This window comes from Rhamphochromis longiceps, linkage group LG8 (genome assembly GCF_057381845.1).
Source record: "Rhamphochromis longiceps isolate RC_006_pf linkage group LG8, R_longiceps_female_GT1.1, whole genome shotgun sequence".
NCBI classification, from domain to species: Eukaryota; Metazoa; Chordata; class Actinopteri; order Cichliformes; family Cichlidae; genus Rhamphochromis; species Rhamphochromis longiceps.
The window spans coordinates 18,302,666-18,328,721 of NC_140564.1; the positions used below are offsets into that span (position 1 = coordinate 18,302,666).

At 38.9% G+C, this 26,056-nt stretch overlaps 1 protein-coding gene across 1 annotated transcript; it reads right to left on the bottom strand.

The window, feature by feature from the left end:
* Nucleotides 1–10,532: 10,532 nt before the first annotated feature.
* LOC146663464 (carnitine O-palmitoyltransferase 1, liver isoform) lies at nt 10,533–25,855 on the bottom strand. Its single transcript, XM_085416267.1, has 19 exons — nt 25,698–25,855; nt 20,763–20,923; nt 20,022–20,161; nt 19,270–19,441; nt 18,812–18,913; nt 18,396–18,533; nt 18,178–18,255; nt 17,251–17,358; nt 16,652–16,739; nt 14,600–14,795; nt 14,337–14,525; nt 14,113–14,218; nt 13,914–14,030; nt 13,363–13,527; nt 12,663–12,791; nt 12,419–12,574; nt 12,218–12,331; nt 11,973–12,065; nt 10,533–11,640 (listed from the first exon to the last, which is right to left on the bottom strand). The coding sequence occupies exons 2-19, from the start codon at nt 20,901–20,903 to the stop codon at nt 11,515–11,517; spliced, it is 2,358 nt and encodes a 785-aa protein (XP_085272393.1). The 5' UTR covers nt 20,904–20,923; nt 25,698–25,855; the 3' UTR covers nt 10,533–11,514.
* Between the last annotated feature and the right edge of the window lie 201 nt (nt 25,856–26,056).

Below are 26,056 nucleotides of genomic sequence, written 5' to 3' on the forward strand. Positions count from 1 at the left end.
GATGACACTGGAAAGACACATAGAAATCAGTGCTATTATGTATAGTTATAATGCACCACACGTCTTTTTCCAAACCTTTGAAATTAAAAAAGCAACATCCAGTGTAAGATTTTACTTTAGGGGATAAGATTAAGTGAAAGGCCATTTGGAGCTAATGATCTAGGAATAGAAGAGGCCAGAGGGACACTGGATTGGAGCAGCATCCAATTATCCAGGATCAGAGTGAGGTAACAGCTGTCCAGTCCATCTTGTTTAATTTGATTTACAAGAGAGAATGTGGGATAGAAGGAGATTAAGCTGGTCGGCTAGCTGCTATTAACACCAGCCAAGTCCTCTATTATCATTTGATCTACGTGCAGTCTCAGTAAATTAAAAGGATCTTTAAATACGTGCGTAGCCTCACAGATATTTTAACCATTACTTCATAGGTTTATGCACATGTGTCACTGTGAGATGTTGCATGAGTACAAAACCATGTTTGACTGATCAAATAGACAAAAACCAACAAAGGCAAATTTGGGATATTGAAGTCTCATTCCTATGCAAATGTATGATACTACCTGTTTACAGGCACTGATAAAAGTGTCTACAATACCTCACAGTTCAATTTTAGCAAGGATTTTAAGATATGACTGTGTCAGTCTAAATAAACAGGTATGGACAAAAGGACTGAAGGATTTCAGGAGGATTTTATTGCATTAATTGACCAGCAGAGTTACCGAGAATAACTGGAGCATGTTTATTCTGAGAAATGTTACACCTTTATCATCACCCACTAACACACTGGTGGGTCCAGTATTTAAATACATTACAGAATTGTTTTGATCAAGAATAAACCACTGAGTTTTTTCACTTCATGAAAATCCCAAACACCAAATGCTGCACACTGGGTGTTTATATTTCACTCAAAATAACCGGAAAAGACACTGAATATAACAAATAAGTCATTTCCAAATCCAAACTCACTAATCTGAGCAAAGTTTTTAGTGTCTTATCATCAAAGTCGTTCCATTTATTGCAAATGCTTGCTTTTTCATAGCTGTTAATTTAGCAATACTAAGTTGGGCATGTGCTCAGTGGAAACTGTAGCTCGAGCTGATTATCTTATTTGGATGTGGATGGTGCTATAATTTAAATGTCAGTTTAGATATCATAGGAAAAGGTCAAAGTACATACCTGAACAGCAGACAACAACACTGATGTTGAAACGAAGAGCAGTAACAAGTGCAGGGGAAACACAGCTTTATATGGGGTCCTCTGGGCGACGAGGAGGAGTGTGTGTGTGTGTGTGTGTGTGTGTGTGTGTGTGTGTGTGTGTGTGTGTGTGTGTGTGTGTGTGTGTGTGTGTGTGTGTGTGTGTGTGTGTGTGTGTGTGTTATTACTCATATGGTGAAAACAAATGTATTTCCACAGTCTCTGATTGTTTCACTATTGGTGCATGATGGATGTTATGCCAGGAATTCTCTAAAGTAATGAACATAATACTTAGTGCTTTCTGTTGTGCACCAGTTTGAGCTTAAGACCTTGAGGTCATTTTGAAGATTTTAGGACATTTTGGCAGCTTCTTGCTGTCAGACAAACCTTAAAACAACTGTTGGAGAATTCAGAATTGCTTTGGTGGTGAACTTAGGTAGAAGTAGGTCAGCATTAGGATATGAAATTTAGTTTTGATGGTTAAGATGAGAAAGGAAGTGGGATGCCAATAACTTACACGATACACAAATATGACCCATATTCACATGCTACAAACATGTGGATATGGGTCATAATTTAAAAATAAGGAACAGGGATTGAATGTGGACTATTAGTGGGTATTGAGGGCATAAGCTGAAGTCTGACAGGCAAAAAAAAATGAGAACAGTGTTTGATGCTGACCTCACTGTTGAAATTGGAGACACAAAGACAGGTGGCAGGAGCTCAGATGAATAAAAACAGTTTGTCCCAAAATGGAAATAAAGTGTGTTGATTACATTTGGTTTTTATAAAGATTATTAACACAAATCCCTAATTCTGAAGAACAGTTTAAGAGAGAGCATTAAATTTCATGCTTTCTATGTTGTTCCTGTGGCATCATCAAAAACTACACTACACATTTGTGGAATTTCTCGCCTTCTTAATGGGCCTGGGACTATCAGTTGTGTTGTTCAAAAGTCAGGTTGGTACACAGCTGAAAGTCCTATTTGACAATTGTTACAATTCATATTATGGCAAGAACCAATCAGCTAAGTAAAGAGAAACGGCAGTCCATCATTACTTTAAGCAAGAACTGAAGGTCAGTCAGCCTGGAAAATTGCTTTGAATGTATCCCTAAGTGTAGTTGCAAAAACCATCAAGTGCTACAATTAAACTGGTTCACATAAGGAAAGGAAGACCAGGAGCCACCACTTCTGCTGAGGATACATTCATCCAAATCACCAGCCTCAGATATATATAAGTTAACAGCACCTCCGGTTAGAGCCCAGACAGATGCCACACAGAGTTCCAGTACCAGGCACATGTCTACATCAACTGTTCAGAAGAGATTGTGCGAATCAAGCTTTTATGGTCAGATATCTGCTAAGAAACCACTACTAAGGAAAAGCAACAAGCTTTCTTGGGCCAAGAAACACAAGGAATGAACATTAGATCAGTGGAAATCTGTGCTTTGGTTTGATGAGTCCAAATTTAAGATTTAATTCAATTTTATTTATATAGCACCAATTCACAACAACAGTCGCCTCAAGGCACTTTATATTGTAAGGTAGACCCTACAATAATACATACAGAGAAAAACCCAACAATCATATGACCCCCTATGAGCAAGCACTTTGGTGAAAGTGGGAAGGAAAACCTTGCTTTTAACAGGAAGAAACCTCCGGCAGAACCAGGCTCAGGGAGGCCGGTTGGGGTGAGAGAAGGAAGACAGGATAAAAAAAATTCAAGAAACCATGTCAAGCAATGTATCATATGAAAAGGCATTGAGAGAACTGTACAGAACAATTTTTATATTTTCAGCCCTTGCACTTCAGGGGAAATTGTGCTCTCTTGGCCTCAACCACCTTTTCTCGTGTCTCCCTTCAGAACTTGCGGACTTGTAGTCCATATGTGGCATAGATGTACACTCATAGGCACAACCCACATACTCAACTCTTCTGCTCAACTCACAAATGCATGGCTTTCCAACTGTACAAGATTTAACAACAACAAAGACAGGTCTATTATACAACAAAGACATAATAGACCAAACACAAATTCCTTACTTTTTGTGCAAAATTATATATACATATATATATATTAAAAATCATATTGCATAAGCATCCTGTCCTAAGGAAGGCAAATATTCAATTCAATCTTTATTGGCAGACTACATGTCCATAAAAACAAGACAAGAAACACACACACACAACTCCCCCCCCCCCCCCCCCCCCCCCCACACACACACACACACACACACACACACACAACACAAGGTATACCATTAAATATATATATGTATATAAATAAGTATATAAAGCATTTGTAAAAATATAAAACCATAATATACATAAAACACAATTACTTAAAATAAATCAATAAATACACAAACACTTTAACCAGTGCTTTCTGAGACTGGATGAGTAACGGGAACCACTCACTGTCGGATCTGTAAGTGCTAAACTTATACTGTTACTCGAACCATCCAGTCGTTCTCTAAAACTGAACATTAACTTTCTTAAAAGTGCTTTAAAAGTCCAGACACCCACAGCTACAAACATCTGACTGGCACTACCACTTCTAGGTATCCTGCAAAGGATTCTCATCGCATCATTATATGCAACATGCAGCTTCTGCATGCTACATTGTTTGTAGGATGACCACAAGGGGGCAGTATATAGCGGTGTGCAATACGCTTTAAACAAAGCCACTTTAACTGGAAGTGAACAAAAGCTGAATTTGCGTGCAATAGTATTTGCCTGCACATAGAGCTTTTGCATCTTTGCTAAGCTTCATTGCTTCATTTTCATAAAGACAAATACAAAGACTACTTGCTAACAAACAAAACACTGATACGTGGAAGTATGAAGTAGGATTAACAACTGTCTATTTGTCCATTTAATCCTTTGTAATAAAATATCTTCCCATCAGGTAAGAAGAGAGTTGTTTCTAAAAATATAGAAGGGAGTTGATCATCTGGGTGGACAGCAACTGCCATGTCATGATGTTAGGTGTTGTCAACACATACACATTAGTAATGCTAAAGCATCAATGTAATTTAAATGTTTCTGAGAATTATGGAGAGTTAAATTATATGTAAAGTGTCACTTGACCTGGAAAAAATCTGTATATGAATCGTCTCAGGATTGCTGGATTTTCTGCTGGACTCAGTTTTGGATTCTTAGTTAATACATTTGAGTCTTTGTGTTGGTGCCTGTTCTACTTTCTAAGGTAGTGTATTTTTGTTGTTGTTGTTGTTGTTGTTGTTAGTTCTACTTACTGTCTCTGTCCTCCTGCTTATTCTTTGATTGTTCTCATCTGTGTCTCGTTGTAATTCTCTAATCAGTCTATGTGTTCTTCTGTATCAGGTTGTCCGTAATATTAATCCTATTTGAACATTTCAAGAGTGAAAAAGCCAAAGATTTTTATACAAAAGAAAGAAATCTTTAACTGTCAAAGTTTAAAACCTCTTTTTCATCATTACTAGGTGTGGCTGGTAATTGTATCCATGTAATGGGGCTGCTCAGTTAGGTGATTTATCAGAGGGAGCAGGGTAGATATGCAGACGTGGGCAGTTATAGACAGGCATGTGTCCATGCCACTAGCTTAAACATGTTACTGCCAATTCTTGCTATGGTTATGGTTCCTAACTATACTGTACAAGTATAGTTAGGACATAAGAGTAATTATGTAAGTAATGAAACGATTCCCAAAATAGTTTCAAATTTGTTGTCTGCCAGAACAACAAACAATTCTGTTCTTAAAGTTTAGTATTTGTCATTTAAACATTTTTGACTTATTCAATAAAATAGCTTCAATTCATTTAAAACCGAAAAATAAGTGTCTTTGAAATACATTTAAAAAAATAAGTGGATGCTACCAAAGTGACTCATCTGTCCGCGTTTTTATTTGCTTTAAGCCCTTAAGTCCTTAAAACTTCTGCCTGTAAATCTATCCACAAAACCTAACAACAAAAACAACTTAAAAACAAAAAATCTGTATTACTTCCATATTGATTTGATTAAGCACAAGACGCCAGTTATGCTTTGAAAGGGGAAAAAAGTCCCTCAAAATGTTAGAACGCAGTATTGTCACCTTCTTTGATGACTGGTTGATTTATTTCATTTTGTTGTCGCATACATTTGTTTTGGCACATTTGTTAAATCCTCTGGCTGTGCATTCAAAGACTTGTGATTGTAACATTAAAGTAAGTACGGCAGGAAATGCTTCAGTTTCATGGGTTTTAAAAAGTTGGAGACTGAGTGGACTACCACTGAATTAAAAATTCTTTAACCACTTTAGTAGGCTAACAAATTCAAACTGATTTTTTCTAATTTACATCCTAGAGAAAATATGGTCCTTACAGTGATTTTATTGCTAGTTTCAGGTAAGTGTCATAAGTGATGAAATCCATTCATGAATCCATTTTCTTAACTGCTTATGATGAAACGTTCATGCTGAAGTTAAACAGTGTTATGATGATGCAGTCCTCCTTTGTTTGATGTTTGGTTGGTGCACCTGTACAGGCTATGTTACTCTGTGTTCTCCCACTCATCGGGAGTTCTACCTGATAAACGGGGCTAAAATCTGGGCTTATGCCCAGAGTTACTGCAGGAGCAATTATGCCGACCTCGCCATGATTGGCAGCCAGGATGACATGCAGAGGCTGGTGAACATGGTATCAGCCAGTGGTGTGACAACAGAGATGTGGATCGGTCTAACACGAACAGGCCCACCACCCTGGCTGTGGTCTGTGGGAGAAACTCAGATCAGTGATAGAGTAGTTGAATACACTAACTGGGGCAGTTTACCAAGTTCCACTGACAACTGTGGAGGGATGAGGGATGATGGAAAATGGTTCAGCACAACAACGCTTCCTTATGTATGCCAAGGTCAGTGCATTCATGGGAAAGATCATTCAAAATACACACAGCTCCTCTTTCACATAAATGTGAATGCGAATAAAATAAACTATGTTACTATGTAATTACTCATGTTCATAGATCAAAGGTCAGAAGTCAGCATGTTGTCATAAAATCATCATAAAATGTCAAAGTTTTAGCCCTTGCCCTTCGAGGAGAGTTGTGCTCTCTGAGTGATTTTGTTTAGATTTTAATATTTCTTGTTGTAAATGTTCACAGATATTGGTTCCAGTGGGTTGTATGTTGTTTTTCAAGGGACGAGCTGGCTATAAGCCCAGCAGAACTGTCGCATGAACAACAAAGACTTGGCCAGTGCGAGGAGCCAGGTGGAAAATCTGGCATTACAGCAAATAATCAATAGCGCTGCGCTGTCCTCAGTCTGGATCGGTTTGTTCAGAGATGATTGTAAATGGTCCGACCAGAGCGACAGCTCCTTCAGATACTGGGCCAGTGGTCAACCAAATTATGATGGACTCTGTACATTGTACAATCCATCTCTCAAAGGATTCATGGACAGAGGCTGTACTTACTCTCTACCCTTCATCTGCTATGAGGGTAAGAATATAATTCCACAGTGTATCATGTACCTTTTTGACTTCTCATTGTTTATTTTTATAGAGAACAAATGTATCTGTTCTCTTTAGTTACTGCCATTCTTAACATGGCAGCTTATTTAACAAATTAAATGCATGTGAATTTTATGTCAATGTTCTGCCAATCAAGAAACAAAACACACCAGAACTGTTAAGGTGGAATTTAAGTCATCTTTGAACTTAAATGACTTCAGTGTGAGTGATGCCATTCTGCAGCAGGTCAGTTCTCTACTCTAAAATGTTCCATTAATGTGTCTTTTTAAAAGCTCTGATATAAGTCAAGAAGCCACTTTTACTGGATTCAGGCACTTATAATCGTAACACACTGTAACTAGCTCATGTGAATGCCTCCGTAGATCCAATCAAAGTACCAGAATGCCAAGGTTCGGTGGAGAGTCCAGCCTGATGGGAAAATTTTCCATAAGGAAGAGGAGAAGGAAATCAAGGATGCCTGTTAGAATACGACATGAAGTTTTCCTGGAGTGAAAAATTACTCACGATTTTGCATGTAGAGAATAAACAAAACTAGCCTAGCGTTAAATGAATAGAGATAAAGAGAGACTTTGCTTTACTGTTTGTTTTTAAAGTCTGCTCACATCATATTTGGAATGCTTTCATTTGGAGGGTTTTTTTAAGCATGTGGCAAATATAATATGCATATGTGATATATTAAATACTCATTAAAAGTCAGTTAAAAGTCTGTTGATTTATTACTCTGTAACCTGTAAGGGTAGACATGAACTTTCACTATTTTTTCCACATGCTGTCTTTTGTCTGAAAACATTATAATAAAGAAACATAGTGAATTACTTTGTTTGTCTTTGGGATTTGTATAAAATATTTGCATATGCCATATAGATGTTGGCACTGACAGCACGCTAGACAATGTTTATTCAAAATTTCATCAAGATTGGTCCGGGATCAAATAGGGAACATAAATACATAAGCTACGATCATTATACTATGATGATTAAAAATATTTTTTTTCCCTTCATAATATTGCATCAGCTATAACAAAATAATAAGAGAAGCTGCTCTGGAGTAAAAACAAAAGAAAGCAGTAAGACGTGGAGAAAAAAAGTGTTACTATTATCACACATTAATATCTAATCCCAGCACTGCCTAGCACTGGATCATTTCACATAATTTTCATAAATACAGCAATCTGAATACTGCTTTGGCCACTTTTCTTTATATAAGAAAATATGTGTAACTCAAGATAAAATAGTGAAAATGGCGACAGTGTTATAAGAGAGGATCTATAAGAAATATTTGAGGGAGTCTGACTGAAGAAACTAAAACATCAGCGTCTCTGGAGGAAACCAGAAAGAAACACCTCTCATTTCATATCATGAAACTTTTTTAATCCCAAAGAAATGCGTTTTCATGGTCGTCAGCTGCTCCCACATAGAATAAAAGAAAACTGTCACGCTGTTAAAAATTTAATAAGTAAATAAAATAACAATTTTTAAAAAAAATAAAATAAGCAATAACAATCAAGAATACTCTCATTACAGTCAGTCCCATTTTAAGGTTTATGATGACAGTGAGTGACCTCACTGCTGAAATAAGAGACAGAAAGACAAGTGGCAGGAACACAGACAGATAGAGGAGAGGTAATAAAACAAGATCATTTCAACCCCCAATGGAAATACAGTGTGTTGGTTACATCAAGTTTTTGGCACCTGTGATAGCATCTATCAATTTAGATCTTTACAACATCCTGCTCAGCTCCTCACAGCTAAATTTGTTTATAAAAATGCAAATATGTATTCCATAGGCCATCAGTAAAAACACCAACACACTATGAAATGGACAAAAAAATAGACTTTCAGAAAGGCAGAAGGACAAAAAGCAGCAACCTGCAGAAGCGCACTGTATCTTTTGCTATGAAAGATGTGGCCATCAGGTAAGAAAAAACAATTGCAATGTGATCTGGGTGCAGCTTGGTGTTAGCTCACACTAATAAATTGTCAAAAGACATTCAGAACGTGTAAATTTAGACTTCAGAATTAAATCTGCCAAGGCCTTCATGGTCAATATAATGATTTATTGGTTGGAAATTAACAAAAAGCCTTATAATTTACAAACAATAATTCTTACAAGTGTGGTGTGTGTTCTTAACACATGAAAAGATTAAAAATATTATTTCCCATTTGACCTCTCATTTAAAGTCAATAGATTCTGAAGATCACAGTGATAATAATGCTACATAGAGGTATTTAAGACTGTGTTTCTTGCAGTTATTATTGGATTGACAACATTCTAAATATCACTTTTTTGGACCTCTGACCTCTTCAGATAGTGCTTCGAATAATCAGTGTCAGTGTTTAAGTAGACAGCACAAAATTTTAAAAAGCAACGTTGATCTCAAACATTATTTCATTGTCGTAGTTTCAAAAAGTTGTGTCACTCAAGTTCAAGTAGTTCAATATTTTCAAATTCATCTTTATTGTTACCCAACAGCATGAAAGCCAGCAGTGATATGTTGTTTTCTAGGACTTGGACATGTAATCGAATTTTTCTGTGTAAAAATTATTCACAGACGTTGGCTCCGTTGGGTTGTATGTTGTTTTTCAAGAGAAAAGCTGGACTGACGCCCAACAAGATTGTCGAGTGATGAATAAAGACTTGGCCAGTGCAAGGGGAGACACTGAAACTCTGGCATTGCAGCAAATAATCAGTGACAATAACAATGGCTCGCTGTCCTCAGTCTGGATCGGTTTGTTCAGAGATGAGTGGAAATGGTCAGACCAGAGCAACAGCTCCTTCAGATACTGGGCCACTGATCAACCAAATAATGATGGAGTCTGTTCATTGTGCAGTCCTCCTCTCAAAGCACTTTGGGACAGAGGTTGTACTTACCTTAAACCATTTGTCTGTTACAATGGTAAGCATATTGAGGGTACATTTCTATTCTTTGCAAAGAGCTATTGATAAATACATCATTTCTTTGTTAGTTACTGCGTGTTCGTTATTTTAAAATGTCCTAAAGATGACTTGAAGACTTATAAGAAAAACCACATGCTTACTTGATTCTATGTGTAGCTTCTGCAACAACAACAAAAAAAAGAAGCAGCACAACATCAAGCAGAAAAGCATCAGTAACTGCGAACAGAAATGTGAAGCCAATGATAAACATAAAAAATGTCATCCTTGGACTTGAGTGACTTGGCTGTGAGTGAGGCTTTTTTAAAGGAGGTCAGTTCTTTACTCAACTTTTTAAAGCTCTCCTAAAAGTCAAGGAGTCATAGTGGAGGGTTCTCAAGTATGAACGGCCCATTTAGGGTCATGCCAAAGCATCTCAATCAGATTTAAGTCTGGACTTTGACTAGACCATGAAAAAATGGACATGCTGGTGTGTTTCGGATGTTATCCTGCTGCAAAATGTTTGTGGGTGGTTCTCTATGTCAATGTTTGCTTATTGAGATCATTTAGCCTGCTTCACTTTGTCAGTGATTTCTTGATTCAGCAGGTCTGGCACTACTCAAATCTGTTTGTGGTAAATGAAATTAAACTCAGTTTTCTAAATAAAATGTGGTCAAAGTTAATTCATGATTAAACAAATACGGCGATTACTTTTCACATAGGGCCAGGTAGGTTTGAGCGTTGCACAGAAATATACAGACACCCAACAGGTTTCTTCATGAGCAATCTGCTAAACTGGGGGAGAGATGTTTCAAAGCAACAAAAACAAACACCAAACAAAAACCCCACTAGTTTTTTCTTTAAGAATATCTTTATTTCCCCTCCTAATATTGCATTAAAAAGGCTCATGAGAACAACATAATAAGAGAAGCTGATCTGGAGTAAAAACCAAAGAAGGCAGCAGTAAGTGGAGAAAAACATCAATCTGTGTCACAGGTACACTTTACATCTAATCCAGGTCTGACCTGCAGCGCTGCGTGGGACTGAATAATTGCACATCATGTTCATAAATACAACTTGCATTGTTATGGTGCTTTTAAACAGTGGTAACAATAAAGTAAAAATATAAAATACATTTATAGCAGTTGAATAACTAGATTGTATGTCTGCTAACTTTGTAAGTTAAACTTAGTGAATACAAACTAAGCCTCCAAGAAAATAAAAATAAAAATATGGCACTGGATATATTTAATTAATTTAAAATAGCCATGTATCTTCACTACATGTATAACCAGCCTGGTGCTTTAAGTACAGCATTACAGTTGTGTATGTAAAAAGCAATTTATACACATCGAGTAAACACTGAGAAGTCACAGACTTCCATGATTCTAAAATACCTGGTGTCATCGTTACAGCAGTTTTGCATTCAGATGGTAGAAAATGAAGTCACCTCAACAGTCCATCATGTTTTCTCCCCATGGCAATACTCCAAAATTCACACTAACATCCCACAGCGTTTCCCCAAACAGATCCAACAACAGAGGAGTTTTATCTTTACTTGTGTCGAAAACACACTGCAGAAATTTGCATTCATTTACTCCCTGCAATAAGGTGAAGTTAGGATCTTCCATCCTAACACTGAGATGTGTACTGGCCCCACTGTACTTTTCATTTACACGTGCACATTTCAAGTTGTTTCACTGTTAAAACCAAACTCTGCGGACCCTTTCTCGCTCCATGCACCCATCGCACAGCTAATATAAACGCACAAACATATGCATATCAGTAAAAACATCACCTCCGTTGTTATCATTTTCCAGTGGAGCTGTCTCACGAATATCATCTACCTGGCTATAAATGCCTCAGACTAAATTAAGAATAAAAACCCGCCTTTCTTCACTTCATATTGTAATGCCTGCACATGTTCCCTTCAGCATCACGTCTTCTGATTTGAATATCTACTGCTCTTTCTTGACCTTAGGTTGGCTCTCTTCCGTTTTGCTGGCCTCTGTTTGGCTTGGGCTCAGCAGCTTTAGCAGATCACGGAGGGCTTGTCTGATCTGATCACCAAACTTATGAGCGTCCTTCAAGGAGAGACGAAGAGCACAGAATAAGGAGAAGGAAGGAGAAAAAGCATTAGCATAGCGTTAAAAAACAAACAAGCAAACGAAACAAAATTGAGCCAATAAAAGATTAATGTCATATTATGCCTTTTTAAAAAATCTGAATAATAGTAAGAATAGTCATTGCATGACAAAATATAAGAATTTTAAAGGTTTACTTGTGCAGTGAACAACCATGTCTTTCTGTAAATAACTACAGGCATAAGGGAGCATAACACAATTCTAGATTTACATATGAAGTACTAAAATACACAGACATTTGACTACAAATTGACCAAAAGCATTAAACTCACAGTGTCTGGACATGAGTGTTTGCACGAGATGTGGAAGTTAATCATGTTCTCTCCCAAAACGCAGTAGGACACCCCATATCCATCATCGGCCACCTGAAAGGCACAAAAACACTTGAATCATCACCAGTCCCTTGAATCTGTATTCATGTAATCTGTCCACTAATCCAGCAGGAACTATATAGAATAAAATAAATAATTGTAGAACAATTATTTAAAGTCTGTGAAACACCGGAGGTGGTACTGACCGGTCCAAAGCCTCCTCCACAGGAGATGTACTCCGGGTGGTTATCTATGTCAAACAGCTCCACCTGCTGGATGGGAGTCTGACTTGTGGACAGCCTCCATGGCTCAGACAGAACCTGAAACACACACAAGCCACCACATCAGTTTGCTAACATCAACTCAGTGTAAGCGCTACTAGACAAAAACACGACATGGAAACAAACCTCTTTGAGGAAAGGAGACTCCACTCCGAGGTATTTGGACACCACGTAGAGGCAGAACAGATGTCTGTCAATGCCGGCTCCAGTCATAGCCAAGCGGTAAAGTAGCTGGTGCTTTTCTGTGGCAACTCGGAACAAATGTTTGCACACGTCTGCTGCCTGGTGGAGAACGACGTGGTGAAGTGACATGGCTGTGTTGTGTTTAGGTTTTATAAAACAAATCAGGAGAGGGTTTTCATGCTCTCACCTCTCCGCCCTCCAGCGCTCGGATGAAGGCGCTAGACTCGTTGGTGCAGGAGCGAACAGTCTCAGTCCTGCCCTCCCTGAACAGACGGGTCATGGAGGCTTCATATGTCAAACAGAAAGTCCCCCGTTCCTGCAACCACGCAAAACAACAACAACAGCAAAAAAACAAACAACTGATTAAAGTGTACAATTGTTTCAAATGCCATGTGTTCACTTTCTGTGTTTGAGCTCTAATGTAATGAAATGTGCTATAAAAATAAATAAAGTTGTCAATCTCGTATCCTACCAGACATTTGAAGACTGATTAACACTAGTCTCACATGTCTCCAAAGAAAGTTTCAGCCTTTTTGGGTGTTTGGTTCAAACTCACTTTGTCTGTTTTGGGGTCATTAAATTAAATCATTGCCTCAAACTGAAATCACAACTTCATAAAAGTTCATTTTCAGTGCATGGAACCTTTAATTATGTATTACATATTAGATTCAATTTTAAACATCTCAAGTTAAAGAGTGGATGCGGACCATCAGAGTTATGTAACTCTGCTTTGTTTAAACAGGTTAAACTTTTGAACAGATGTCAGTCTGACCTCAAACGTTTAAACCTGCATGTGTTCTCTTTATGTTAAAGCTCATCATTGTTTTACATGTTTAGGTAAGGTATCAGATGGTAACACTGCCATTCGACTTCAGTGGAACACTCACCCTGAAGTAGGCCAATTGAAGAGCCATCTGAATGAAGCCGTCTGGACTGACTCGACACTTCTTGACTTTTCCTTTGCCAAATTCTTGGAAGGAGAAAACATGGAAGTCCACATCATCAGCCAGCGCCTGGGCCAGAGCCAGAGACTGAGCGATCTGCTCTTCACACTGTCACACACACACAGTGAAAAACAACATCAGTCAAAACTGAGATATGTATAACCTCTGCATGATCTATAACCCCATAAGAGCTGCAGTTTTGGAGATGCTCTGACCCAGTCGCTTAGCTAGCACATTTTGGCCCTTATCAAACTCTCTGAAATCCTTATGCTTGCCCATTTTTGTACTTCTAACAAATCATCTTACAGGATAAAATGTTCACATTCTCATTGCCATGAGTCATGATGAAGAGATAATCAGTGTTATTCACTCCACCTGTCAGTGATCATAATGTTATCCCTGAATTTCTTGTACTTTCTTGTTTCCGTCTTTATGACAATAGCTTGCTTCATTTAGGAAAATGTTTAATGGAAAAATTTCAACACAGAACTAACTTCTGGAGGGATTTCCCAGCTGAGCTTCACTGGTCGGGGCAGGGATGGATCCACGTCTCCTTTACAGTGACCTTCTGCGTTGTAACCGAGCTGGAAGCTGTCAGTGGCCAGAGTGTACTGGAAACACACAAACGCATCTAAAATTATAGCTACTCAGAGCAACATAACAACATTCCAAGTTTTCTTTTGTATTCCTTACCTCCCACACGTGTGCCAGCACCGGCGCATCAGCCCAGGAGTGCTCTGCATTGATGCCATTTTTCCCGTTCTTGTAGTAAACAACTGTGAAGGACTTGTCAAACCACCTGCATGGCAACCAATAATAACAGATCACTACAGGAAAATCTCCACCAAGTCAACAGCAGAGCAACAATAACTTGATGACAAATTCATAACACAGTGAATATTTTAGTGTAAAAGTACCTGTCATAACATTTCCCGTGCAACAGAGATTTGGCGTAGCGGTCTAAACTGGCTGCTGGGTCATCTCCCATCATGCCCTGCTCTTCGTCATCTAGTGTCACAAAGAACGCGGCCTTCTCGATGCAATCCAAAGAGCGTTTATTGATCCCGCTGCTGAAATACTTGGTCCTGGCCTTAGCCCAGGGAACTCTAGTGATTATAGACATTTACATTAGAATTACAGTGTGGTGTATGTTGCAGGTAATGTAAACAATCAAACTGACCTGTCTCCAGCAGTCAAGGCCCCAAGTTTGGCCTCCCCTTTGGAAGGAGGTGAAGGGTCATCTAGGATCCTCTGAATCTGGAATTCAATCTCCCTCGGAGACAGAAGTCTGCCTGCCTGGTACACCCTGAGACGAAAGTAGCGCCCTCTGTGGTAAACCACAATGTAGTCACTGTCCTGCCAATGCTGGACGGTATCTTTGGATAGAAAAGAAGAAAGAAGATGGTAAAAGACAAAGTGGACATACTGTGGTGTAAAACAGTGATGAATTTAGTGAAGATAATGAGGTGGGATGTGAAAATGTTGATGGTGGGAAGGTGCTGTAAAAAACCCCACAATGTCAGGGAAATACATACATAAGATGATAGACTTAACTTACAGGTTAAGGTGTCTTGTGTCCCTAAAATAAATGCATTTTCTAAACCTTTCTTTTTTTCCAAAGTAGTCTAAAGGCCTGATCAGATTTTGGTTTATTATGCTTGTGCTGGTGCATTATGTGTTAATTACCATGTAGTCCCGTGTTTTATATGCGGTACCAGCCAACAGCAACAAAAAAAAATGCTGGGCTTTTTTCCCCTCGTGGGTCCTCTCTCTTTGTTGTCGTCACTTATTTCTGTGGGAAAACATATTTGCTCCTCATATTTTCTACTTCTTTTTACACCTCCATTGCAATAGTTTAAACAATCTCCTCCAGGGAGTCTGAGTCCTTATAATGAGATGGTGATGATTATTCTCTCACTGATAAATTTGAAAACTGCAGTGAAAAAGTCACCACAAATGCACAGGAGCATTCAACAGGCCAATAACAATAGTTGCTGCCTGTGTCAATGTGATATATAGTTACACCTTTGTTGAGGTACACATCAAGTTTATGGCGTAGGGTCTCAGTGTAGCTAAAATCCCCAGTAACACTGTAACATAGATGAATTCACAACAACCCAGCACACCATTCTAAATATTTCAGGTCTTGTCCAATGCAAACTGAATGCACATGGTGTGAGATGATCAGGATGTTGCCATGAGCATCTAAAAAGATGTTGTAAAAAGACTGCAAAGCTAAACCATCATTATCATACATGACTGGAACACCTGGCTTCACTGAATTCATGCCAAGTGTAGGGCAAAGCACAACTTCACTAATTAGGTTTACAATGACCTAACCTGAGCCAGGCTGTGACTGAGAACAACTGCAAAAAACGTAGTCAAATTTGAGCCTGCATGCTTGAGTGCAATTGCAATAATAAAAGCAGGAATGAAATTTGGGTTTCTTTACACTATGATCTGTAACTTGAAATGACTGACAGAGTGATCGTCATATATCATGATGCCCAAACACAAACTATTGCATATGAAACAAGAATTCTAGTCAATTTTAAATAGTTTTTTTTTCCTTTTTACTTTTTTGGGGGGCATTTAGAGATCTAAAAAAATTTGGGGCCAGTTGAGTAAGAATATAAATACTACCTGTTAGTATTCCAGGGATTCGACAAGTGTCAAACATCCGCTCAAACTGATAGGAACAGCAAGGAACTGCAGACCTCAGCAACCACTGAGTAGAATAAGAGAAGTATGCACCAGACCAGGAACAGTATAGGGAAGAAGGAGGAAGAGGAAACAAAGGTTGATAGAAAGGAAGTGTTGGGAAGAGAAGAAGGAAAAAAAATGAGAAAACAAAATGTGTGGGCAGGAAGGGGGAAAAAGGCATTAGTTTAAGACGGCGTCTCTCCAGAAACCCAGACAGACCTGAGATGAAACCAGCAGGCGAGAGGAGATTGATGAGAGATGACAGGATGAGCTGTTCAGCAGAGACATTGTGACTCAGTGAATCAGAGACGCCTTACTTGAACCACACAAACATACAAACACACACTGACACAATTTTCTATCCCATGCTTAAACTCCAGAGGCTTCAGACACCTTCAGTATGCCTCATCATTGCTGAAGGGGAGGTGTGTTAGCAATGCTCGCTATGATGTCTGAAAATGGAGCAGACTTCACATTCAGACATTTCTGTGGATGCTGTTGACGCGTGCATGCTGCTCAGTCTCTTTACCCGTCTCCTCTCCAGGAATGCGTGTGGTGTTGAATATCCTCTCACACTGAGCAGCACACAGAGGAATGACAGTGCCTGGTATACGACTCTGGGAAACGGAGAGGAGAAGACGAAGGCGAGGGCACGTGGAGAAGAACAGAAGAAAGCCATGGAAGAAACGTAGGGCCAGGGAAAAGGAGGGGATTTTTATTTTTTTTTAAGAGTGAGAGGGAAACAGGGAGGTAAATAAAGAAAAATCAAGCAAGTAAAAGAGAGATTGAAAAGGATACAAAAGGAAGGGGTAAAAGATGAGTATGGTATGATAACATAAGGGAAATGTCTTTACAAAAAAAAAATAAAATGCATGGAGATACAAGGCACATAAACGCTGATGGATAGATGAATGAAAGAATTAATGCTACACACACACACACCACATACTGATGGCCTCATGCGCCCACTCTATTCTACATATTACATAATACACTGATGTTTGAAAAATAACATTAAAATATGAGACATCCAGTTAACAAGCCATCTGTTGCCATAGCACGAAGATAAGAAAAATGAATGCTATCATATATACGTAGCAGCAGGGGTGGACTGGTGGCTTAACTCACAGGTTTGAGCTCTTCTTTGTTGAGTTTGCGGCGGTAAAGGAAGAACGAATGGATGCTGTTGCCGGCCCTGGCTGCCTGGATGGGAGTTGGAGTCACATACAAGAAGTCCTGCGGAGAAAATGAACAGATACAGAAAGTAAGGATCATCCAGACAAAATGATCCCTGAGTACATCTAGGATTAAAAGGTGACAGGTTTGAGGTTATGGAGAGGTTTACATTAGAAATACTGATTTGCTGGCACCATGCCCTAATTAAAAACACAGAGAAATATGACGTGGAGAAAGTACCCACGTCATATTTCTCTAAAAACAGTGACACCAACATGGTCTTCAGGGGGCAATACTTGTGATGGCAAAAAATTCTGGCTGTCCCTCTATGAACCTGGCTCTGCTGGAGATTTCTTCCTGTTAAAAGCGAGTTTTTTCCTCCCACTGTCTCCAAGTACTTGCTCATAAGGGATGGTCTGATTTTTGGGTCTTTACCTTACAACGTAGAGAGCCTTGGCAGTCAGTGATTTTATTGTCTGCATTTTTGCAAATGCTCTCTACACCACTGTTTGACTATTCAGACAAGGTTTGCTTATATATGATTTGTACACAGGACCTAGGAACAAAAAACTCTGAGTAAAAAACATCTTGTCTTTTGAACAAAGATTCTTCATATTCATTCAGTTACTCATTTTTAGAGATTAAACGCTCATCACTGTATTTTCATTCCTGAGCAATGCAAAAAAGCGATGCTGGCTTGGCAAAAACTTTATGTAGTGCGGAGCTTGGCTATTATCCTTTAATATGTTTAATAGCGCAGAAAAATGAAAATCTATTGGCTTGCTCAAAATACCAACTTTTATTCAATCCAAAGTTAGGGTCATCGTCTCTTAGAGCAGAAATATCTTCAAGAAACTTAATGCAGTAACACTTTCTTACCATGCCATAGTAGTTACTGTTGACCATGATTGGGCTTCGACCCCGGAGGTAGACATATTCCTCCCACCAGTCACTGACCTGAAAGCAAAAGTGACTGCATATTCACACAAGCTAAATAATTCAGACCACAGATATACATTGTTAATGGAATTTGAAATTTTCTCTTAATGGCTTTGCTTTGGCCACACCTTACCAGATCACTGTGACCAACCACTTACATAGTTTGAAGCCCAGAGAGCTTTGAGTTTGAGGTACCACTGCAGGCGGTTACCAAGGCTGCTCTCAAACTCTGCGGCCAGCTTGGTCATGCGTTCATACTCTTTATCATCCATCAGCGGACGCACTGATTCCAAGTACTAAATGAAACAGGTAACGTGATAAAAAAAAAAAATGTTATATGAGCACAAACATATCTAATTCTGTCGATACAATACAAAAATTATTTTTCTATTCCTCCTTTGCTCATTGTGGATTAATATAAACCTTGTTGTTGTTTTTTTACTAAATTCTCAACTAGCTAAAAAAAACAAAAATAAAAAACTGAAAACAAATGATGAATGTGATAAAAGAACCATCTGTTTTATGGTCAGTGATCAGCATGTTATCATTTCCTCTGCTTCATGTGACATCTCACCCTCTTGACTGTGTCCTTGATGGTGGGCACAGGGAGATTTGGCAGCGAACCCTGATAGCTGTAGAGCAGCGGCTTTCTGCCAGAAAAGATGCGCACCAGCGCCTGACATAGACACACAAGGACAGACGCACTGTAAATATGAATGCACATCACACCTATATGACTCACAGTAGTTGGTTTGGATTTGAATCCAGTAATTTACACAAGTATTTCACAAGATAAAAATGCCGTGTAAAATAAATAAACATTCAATTTTTATGCTAAATAATGAGGGCCTCTAAACTTAGATTCAAAGCAAAGCTGTAAATAAAAATGCTTTATTCTAATGCATAAAAATATCATATAAACTTGGTATGATAGAGGGACACCTGATATTTTAGGAGATCTAAAACCAGATGGACAGTGGAAGGTAGTTATGTCACACTGGGAAGTGGAAAAACTGAAGAAAAAGTACTGACCACCCAGATTTTGGTGGTGGTGGACATCTTGCCATGCTGCTCGAACATCCAGCGGTGGTAGGAGAGGAGCTGCTTGAGGCACAGGCGCATAGTGAAGATGAGCATTAGCCAAAGCATGGTGCTGAAGAGCACTGCTGACACCACTGCCTGGCACTGCGTACTCATCGACTGGCTGGAAATGATGTGTGTGTGAAATAAAATGAGACAAAAAGAAGATGAGTGAACAAGACTCGAGTACAAGACAGTACGAAAGCTTCAGATGCTGCAGTGAAGAAAGAAGATGGACACGTTTAATATTTAAGACAAAAGCGGGCTAGAAAGAAAAAAGAAAATTCATGTTGATTTAGCTTCAGGCTACAGGTTCCACCAACTATATTTTTATTACAAGCATTTTTGTTTATTGAAAACAGACAAGAAAAAAACATAGATCTCTGTTTAGCAGGGAGACACAATCTCATTGCCTTAAAGTGTGCTTATAGTTGTAGTGAACCCATTACAACTCAAACAAAAAACGTGGGGTTTTTTTTTTGTCAATCTGACCAAAAACCAGAGAAACATTACATTTGCACTCATATGCAGAGCTTTTTGGAACTTATGCAAGTGTGTCATAGATGGTTGCCATTTTTATTGAATCACAGTAAAACTAAAGTATTAATTCTGTTTATTTAATAACTAATAAGAAAACATTCATTCATTAATTCGGGTTTGAGTTCGGGTCTTAGGAGGGTTAAAGGAGTCATGAGGTATGTTACCTGACTGGCAGGTGCTCCTGTATCTTGGCTATGAGTCCCATTGAAGGGTCTGAGCGAGTGTACATAGTAGCCAGGATTGCGATGACCACAAACAGCCAGGATGACGGACTAGCAGGATACACTCCTGTTATCACACTGTTCTGGTAGAGTGAGAGAAAAAACATGTTATTCTCTCTTTGTAGTCATTTCACTGACATGCTGTACAAAAATTCACTTATAATTAAGGTGCAGATTAGATAAATGTTCAACTATGAATGGCTAAATTAGATCCAGCTCGGTTTCACATTGGATTTATAAAAAATATTACCAGTAATTAAACTGGAAATTTAAGCCTCGAAAAGGTGAGTGTCCAACAGTAAAATGCTACCACATCAAAACAACTTCAGTAATTATTCATAGCGCCTCTGAAAGAGCGTGATCAAAGTGAAGACAAAATAAAGAAAGTCAAACACTCACTTCTGAAGCGTGTGCAGTAATGTGTTGTGTTCATCGCTGACAATTAAACCCACATGAAAAAAAAAAACTTGCTCAAAGCAAAACTAAAAATAACTGTTATACAAAGACAAACATAATGAGACTAAAATGAAAACAAAACCACAGGGTGAAAGCCACTCTGACATTTAACTGCAGCTCAGATTCACGTGCTACTGTAATGAGTTAAGGAACCACTGTAATACGAAAAGAGGAAGAATGATGCCAACAATGTTTTAGGGACATGCCGCTAAACACGAACAAAGATACCTTAATTCTGACGATACGCTTCTTCCATGAACGCATGCCAGAGAGGTAGATCTCAGTGAGGGCCTGATGGGACAGCTGCAGATCAATGCCATCTGGGGTAACGGTGAATTGAAAAGCGACGGCTTGGTGGGCTTCTGCCATGATCACTGTGCACAGTGAACCTGAAATAAAGACGGAGCAGAGGAGAGGAAAGGTTTTCTTTAACCAACAATTTAGAAAAGTCATCTGACACCCTAGAGGCCAGAGAACCGAGTGTTTAGACACAAGAACAAGAACACATGTGGAAAATGACCAACCTCAGGCGAAATTAGACATCAGGTGAAAGAATGCAACATTCCAGGTGCCAACTTTTAAAACAGGCACACAAGAACAAAAACCTGTTTAAATATCTAACAGGTTTTCCAGATAAACAGGATCAGCGAAATTCTGTTAACTTTGGGCAAATTCAAATTCTGTGCTTTTCCATTCCAGAAAGGCTTAAAAACCTGCTACCTGACACGTTGTCCCCTCCTGCAGAGCCTGAAGGAACTGTTAATCATTATATGACTAACGTCAAAGCACATATCTGTTTTACAAGGACATAATAATAACATGCTTTTATCATTAATCTGTTACCTAGAGAGGAACTGTGCCTGATTATAACTGAGCTTTGTGGACATTAAGCCACTGATAACCTGGCAGTTAAAACATCTGTTCATTACTGTAGTAATCACTGTTTAAATATGTATGTATGAAGCTTTAAACACTAATAAACTAGCAATCTTATGTGATGCTGTGATCGACCGCACTGATAGAAATTCACGTCACAATCAGTGTGCTGCTGACTATGTGAATGTGTGAATGAGTCCGAACTATGAATGAACAGAGGGCACTGAATGAAAAGCAACAGTGTGAACTTTCTGACTCATTCTACTACTTTCTTTTTTTAAGATAAAGGTCATGACCTACACTGGCATGCATTCATATTTCTGCTCCACTAAATTGAAATATGGCCTCTATGCTCTGTAATGCAATGGCAACTTGTGGTATTGGAACTTTTCTTGGTAAACATACTTGGAGTTGATACAGTTGACAAGCTGATTCCACTTCACTCATGTGAAAGAGGTCATGAAGAATTATATTAAAATTTTATCACAGGAAAAAGCGTCATTGTTGCAACAAATGAGGTTAAGAAAGAGAGACGCTGGAAGAAAAGAGTTTGGCAAATTTGCAAACAAACATAATTATTTTACTATTTTTCTGCAAAGCTCTGAACTGCAGCATCATTGCTGTACTGCTCAATGGATTTCCATGAATCTATGCTCATAGTGAATAAAAGCTACTTTTAGGGTCACCACAGTGGGCAGCTCCACATGTTTGATTTGGCAGATTTTTACACCGGATGCTTTCCCTGACGCAATCCCCCAAAGGGATTTGTGTCTCCTCCCAGAATTCAACCAATCTGATCCTTCACTTGTTAGGAAAATATGTAACAACTACATGTAACAGCCACTCCACTTACAGCCCATTTTAATCCACAACTCTGAACACATGCAATTCAGCATAAATCACCAAAGCGGTCTGGCCTTGACACTGAACCCTCCGGCTTCAGGCTCAACAAACCTTACTAAGCTATTGCTTTTACTTTAAAGTACACCCCATAGGTGAGGAGTTGCAAATGTAAATCACCATAAAAGACCTGATTGAGGCATTACCCTTTGTAGCAATAACAAATTAAAGCATCTGCCAGATAAATATTAGATTAACTGCTAACAAGTCCTTGGCTATGAGATTTAGCTATCCAGGGGTACATTACAACAACCAGGACATGTACAAGGAACATCTCCACTGCTGCTTTCTTTAACATCAACTGGCCCCCTTAAACCAGTAAACGGAAAACAGATTGCAGCAGTAACCTCTACACATCGTGAACTGTGATATTTCTCATGTGTAACTTGGTTACAGCAGCTGCTGGGCCCTGAAGGTGGTAGCGAATGAAGTGAAGATGATTCATCAGACTGAAAATGAGTTAGCAGAACACTTATGCTAAGCTGAACACATCCATCATGTGCATTTGAGGATTTTTAAAGACAAGTTCAAAATAACTCCTTTCAAATGCAAAGTGAGCTTGAAACTTGATTTGATGTTTGATGGGGGAGGTGCTGACCGGCTGCTGATGTTATTGGATATTTCTAAAGCAATTACTGATTCTCTTCACAAAGGGAATTGATTTTCCTCCACAAAAAAGGTTATGGATAATGCCCTGAGGTACAGTGACTGTCACACTGGAATGCATCCCTGTGGAAGCTACACCTACTGCATCTCTAATACAAAACACATGATTTTCTCACCATCACTAGACCCCAGTGAGGTGATGAGCTTTATGTCATATCTAGAATATCTGCAGTACTCTAAAAAGCTGCACCTGTTTTACTTCAGCTCCTTTTTGTCAGGGACAACAGAGGCACAGCACACCTGCTCAGGTCATATCTGAGGCACGTGCCATGAGGGAGCCTTTTTATGCGGGTCCCTCTAGATTTGATATCAATATCTCACTGACTAGACTAAAACTTTTGAGAGCTTAATGTGTACTCAGGTGTGTATTAATCCTTTTAATTCCTATTATCAGATGCTGACACAGCGTAACAACAGCATTTTGATCAACTTAAAGATATCGTTTAATTTATACAAGTAACAGATAAGGGGTATAATGAGCTGTGATAAGATAAGTTGCTTTATCTATGAACTAAACCAGAAAAAACTGGCAAACACTGCCAGCAGATGAAATCAGACAGAAAAAGAAGAACTAGGCAGGGCTAGTGAAAACTAGGTGAAAGGTAAACACCAACACCACTGAGGAATTTACACCACAACAAAGTATAAGCAAACTGCATTAAGGTTGGTTAAGCATAAGAATGCCCATTGCACCAGACCAGAGACGTATGTTTCGGGTTGTGAAAATAAAGGTTGTTGCTCATTAACTTTGAGAGAATGACTTTTGTGCACAGGGGCACACTTGTGCTCAGAAAACGGCTATGAGGTTCAAGAAAAGATCAAGAGCCGTTGGATTCTTGGTGTTTCTACAAGCTCAGCTTATCTCGACTTAACATTTCCTGTCTGTATGACGAGTAACAAGAAGAACCCCCCCCCCAAAAAAAAAAAAACACAAACCCTGTGCATTACACAACTCTGGTGAACATGACACCATGCCATATTGGGTTTAACTTCAGTACATGTGTTTAGTGTATAATCATGTTGGCTTTAACCTTGGTGAATGTGTATAGTGACTACAAGAACTGAAAGTGTCATCATTATGTGTGCACATTGTTCAGGAAATCAAAAACACTTTAACTGAAAATGTGAAGCACTGTATCTTCTGTGTTATTGCACACAAATATCCTGCAGAACATCAACAACCGACCATTGGGCCCATCAGCCAAGCTTATGTGCTGGCTCTTCTCACTTGCCCATGTTTTCATTTGGACAGATATTAAAAATTAAAGGTCTGTAATGTAATGTAAAATCTGGTATTGTTAAACAGACTGAAGTAATCCAGCTTAACAACAATTTTCAGACGTGATGTCAGACAGATATGCACAGTGCAGGTTTGAATAGCAAAAAATGCAATGAAAATTTATTTCATAAAACTAAGAGCTTCTTGTTGTGAAAACACTGGTCTCTTATAAGCCTGACATTCCAAGCCAAGATCCTTTTTTAAATGACTTCATTAGACTCCACGATGCTTTGATGGGATCTACAACTCAATCCACGAAAAATCAACCTGCGCTTCCACTTGAGCCCCTCAGATTCAGCTCCTTTTTTGTACAATAGCTGTGGTATATTCAATAAAGCCAGTTAACATTTGATATCAAAATGTAGGTAAGAATGGTACCTTTAAAACATCTGCCCAGAATACACTTTTTGATGTTTAGTCCAGTAAACTATATAATACAGATAATGCAGCTAAAGCATGCAGGGTACCAATGATTTTTTTCCCCCTGTTGCTTTATGTCACAGACATTAAACTGGTACAGACTTTCTGCTGAAAACTGTGATAAATCCCATGACATTGATGCTCACAGTTACAGAAAAAGCATGCTGAACAGAAGACCGTGACACTTAAGGCGGCTGTTAAATTTATTTTTTCAGATTTGTTTGATGTCATATAGCATGACTAACTAGATATGTAGCATTACTTTGTTATAAAGTCTTCCACAAAAGAGGGAATGTGAGGGCCCATACTTCGACATCACCAGTCTAATACGCTTGTACATCATAAGCTCACTTGAGATTGACCCGAAGTTCACCTGAGCCACTGTGGTTTCCAGATATGACTAAGCAGAGGTGTACATGTCAGGCAGAAAACTTACGAATGGAAGCAGCTCATTCCCAAACTCTGGATGGGAACATCAAGCTGTGCACTCTGCCGCCGATATGCGAAATATGTTTAAGATAACATGTCAACAAAGCGATTAACTGTGGAGATAACAATCTGGCGCATACGGAAACCGAAAAGAAATGCGTTATCAAAGATGTATAACATTTCAATAACCATAACAATAACAAAAAAGATACGTCCTGCTTAAACAAAGTAAAATCCAATTCACAGCAGTAACAGTAAAAAAAAAAATAAAAATAAAATACAAATATATATATGGTACGTTTTTTAATAATTATCGAAATTATTTCTGAAAGCGTTATGTTCCTGTTAGCTATAACCACAGTAAGGCAAGTGGTGACGGTTAAAGCCAGCTAGTGTTTTGCCCAAGTGCAGCAGGTTTGAAAATTAACGTTAGCCGTGGCTAGTGCTCGCTAGCAGAGCACCCAGCCCTTCATGGAGTTGAGGACATACAAACGGCTGCTGATGGTGCATGTTAACAGTGCTAACAAAGATGCGACCGTTTGTCTCCTCTTTGCAACACACTAAAAGCACCGTCAAAAGCTTGTTAAACATACCTGTTACTCCTAACGGATGTCAAAATTCCAGAAATCTCTGAGAAGCAGGAACCGACGGCTAACTTTCGACGTCGCACAAGCACCTGGTAACCGCTACAGTAGGGTCTAGAAAACCACCTCTCCCTCCGCCTCTTCCTCTTCGCGGGTGTACTACATTGATGCTCGCTTTATGAGCTGATGTTGCCTTTAAGGACTGTGGTAAATTTCACGACAACGCTTTGAGAGTAACGCCCATAATACCTGAGCGATGAGGCAATGCCAATCTTCTTAAACAAAATGCCGAGAGTAGGAGTTTTTGTGAAATGTTAACGTTTTTAAGGGGTGGATAGTTTGGATCACGTGGCACAGCTTTCCTTGTT

Excerpts from the sequence above, each read along its gene's own strand:
- LOC146663464 (XM_085416267.1), bottom strand. The coding sequence starts at position 20,903 with ATGGCAGAAGCCCACCAAGCCGTCGCTTTTCAATTCACCGTTACCCCA. Across the intron at positions 14,796-16,651 it reads CATTCCTGGAGAGGAGACGG|ATACCGTCCAGCATTGGCAG; the intron begins GTAAAGAGACTG and ends TTCTATCCAAAG. Across the intron at positions 14,031-14,112 it reads TGCTGGCACACGTGTGGGAG|TACACTCTGGCCACTGACAG; the intron begins GTAAGGAATACA and ends GTGTGTTTCCAG.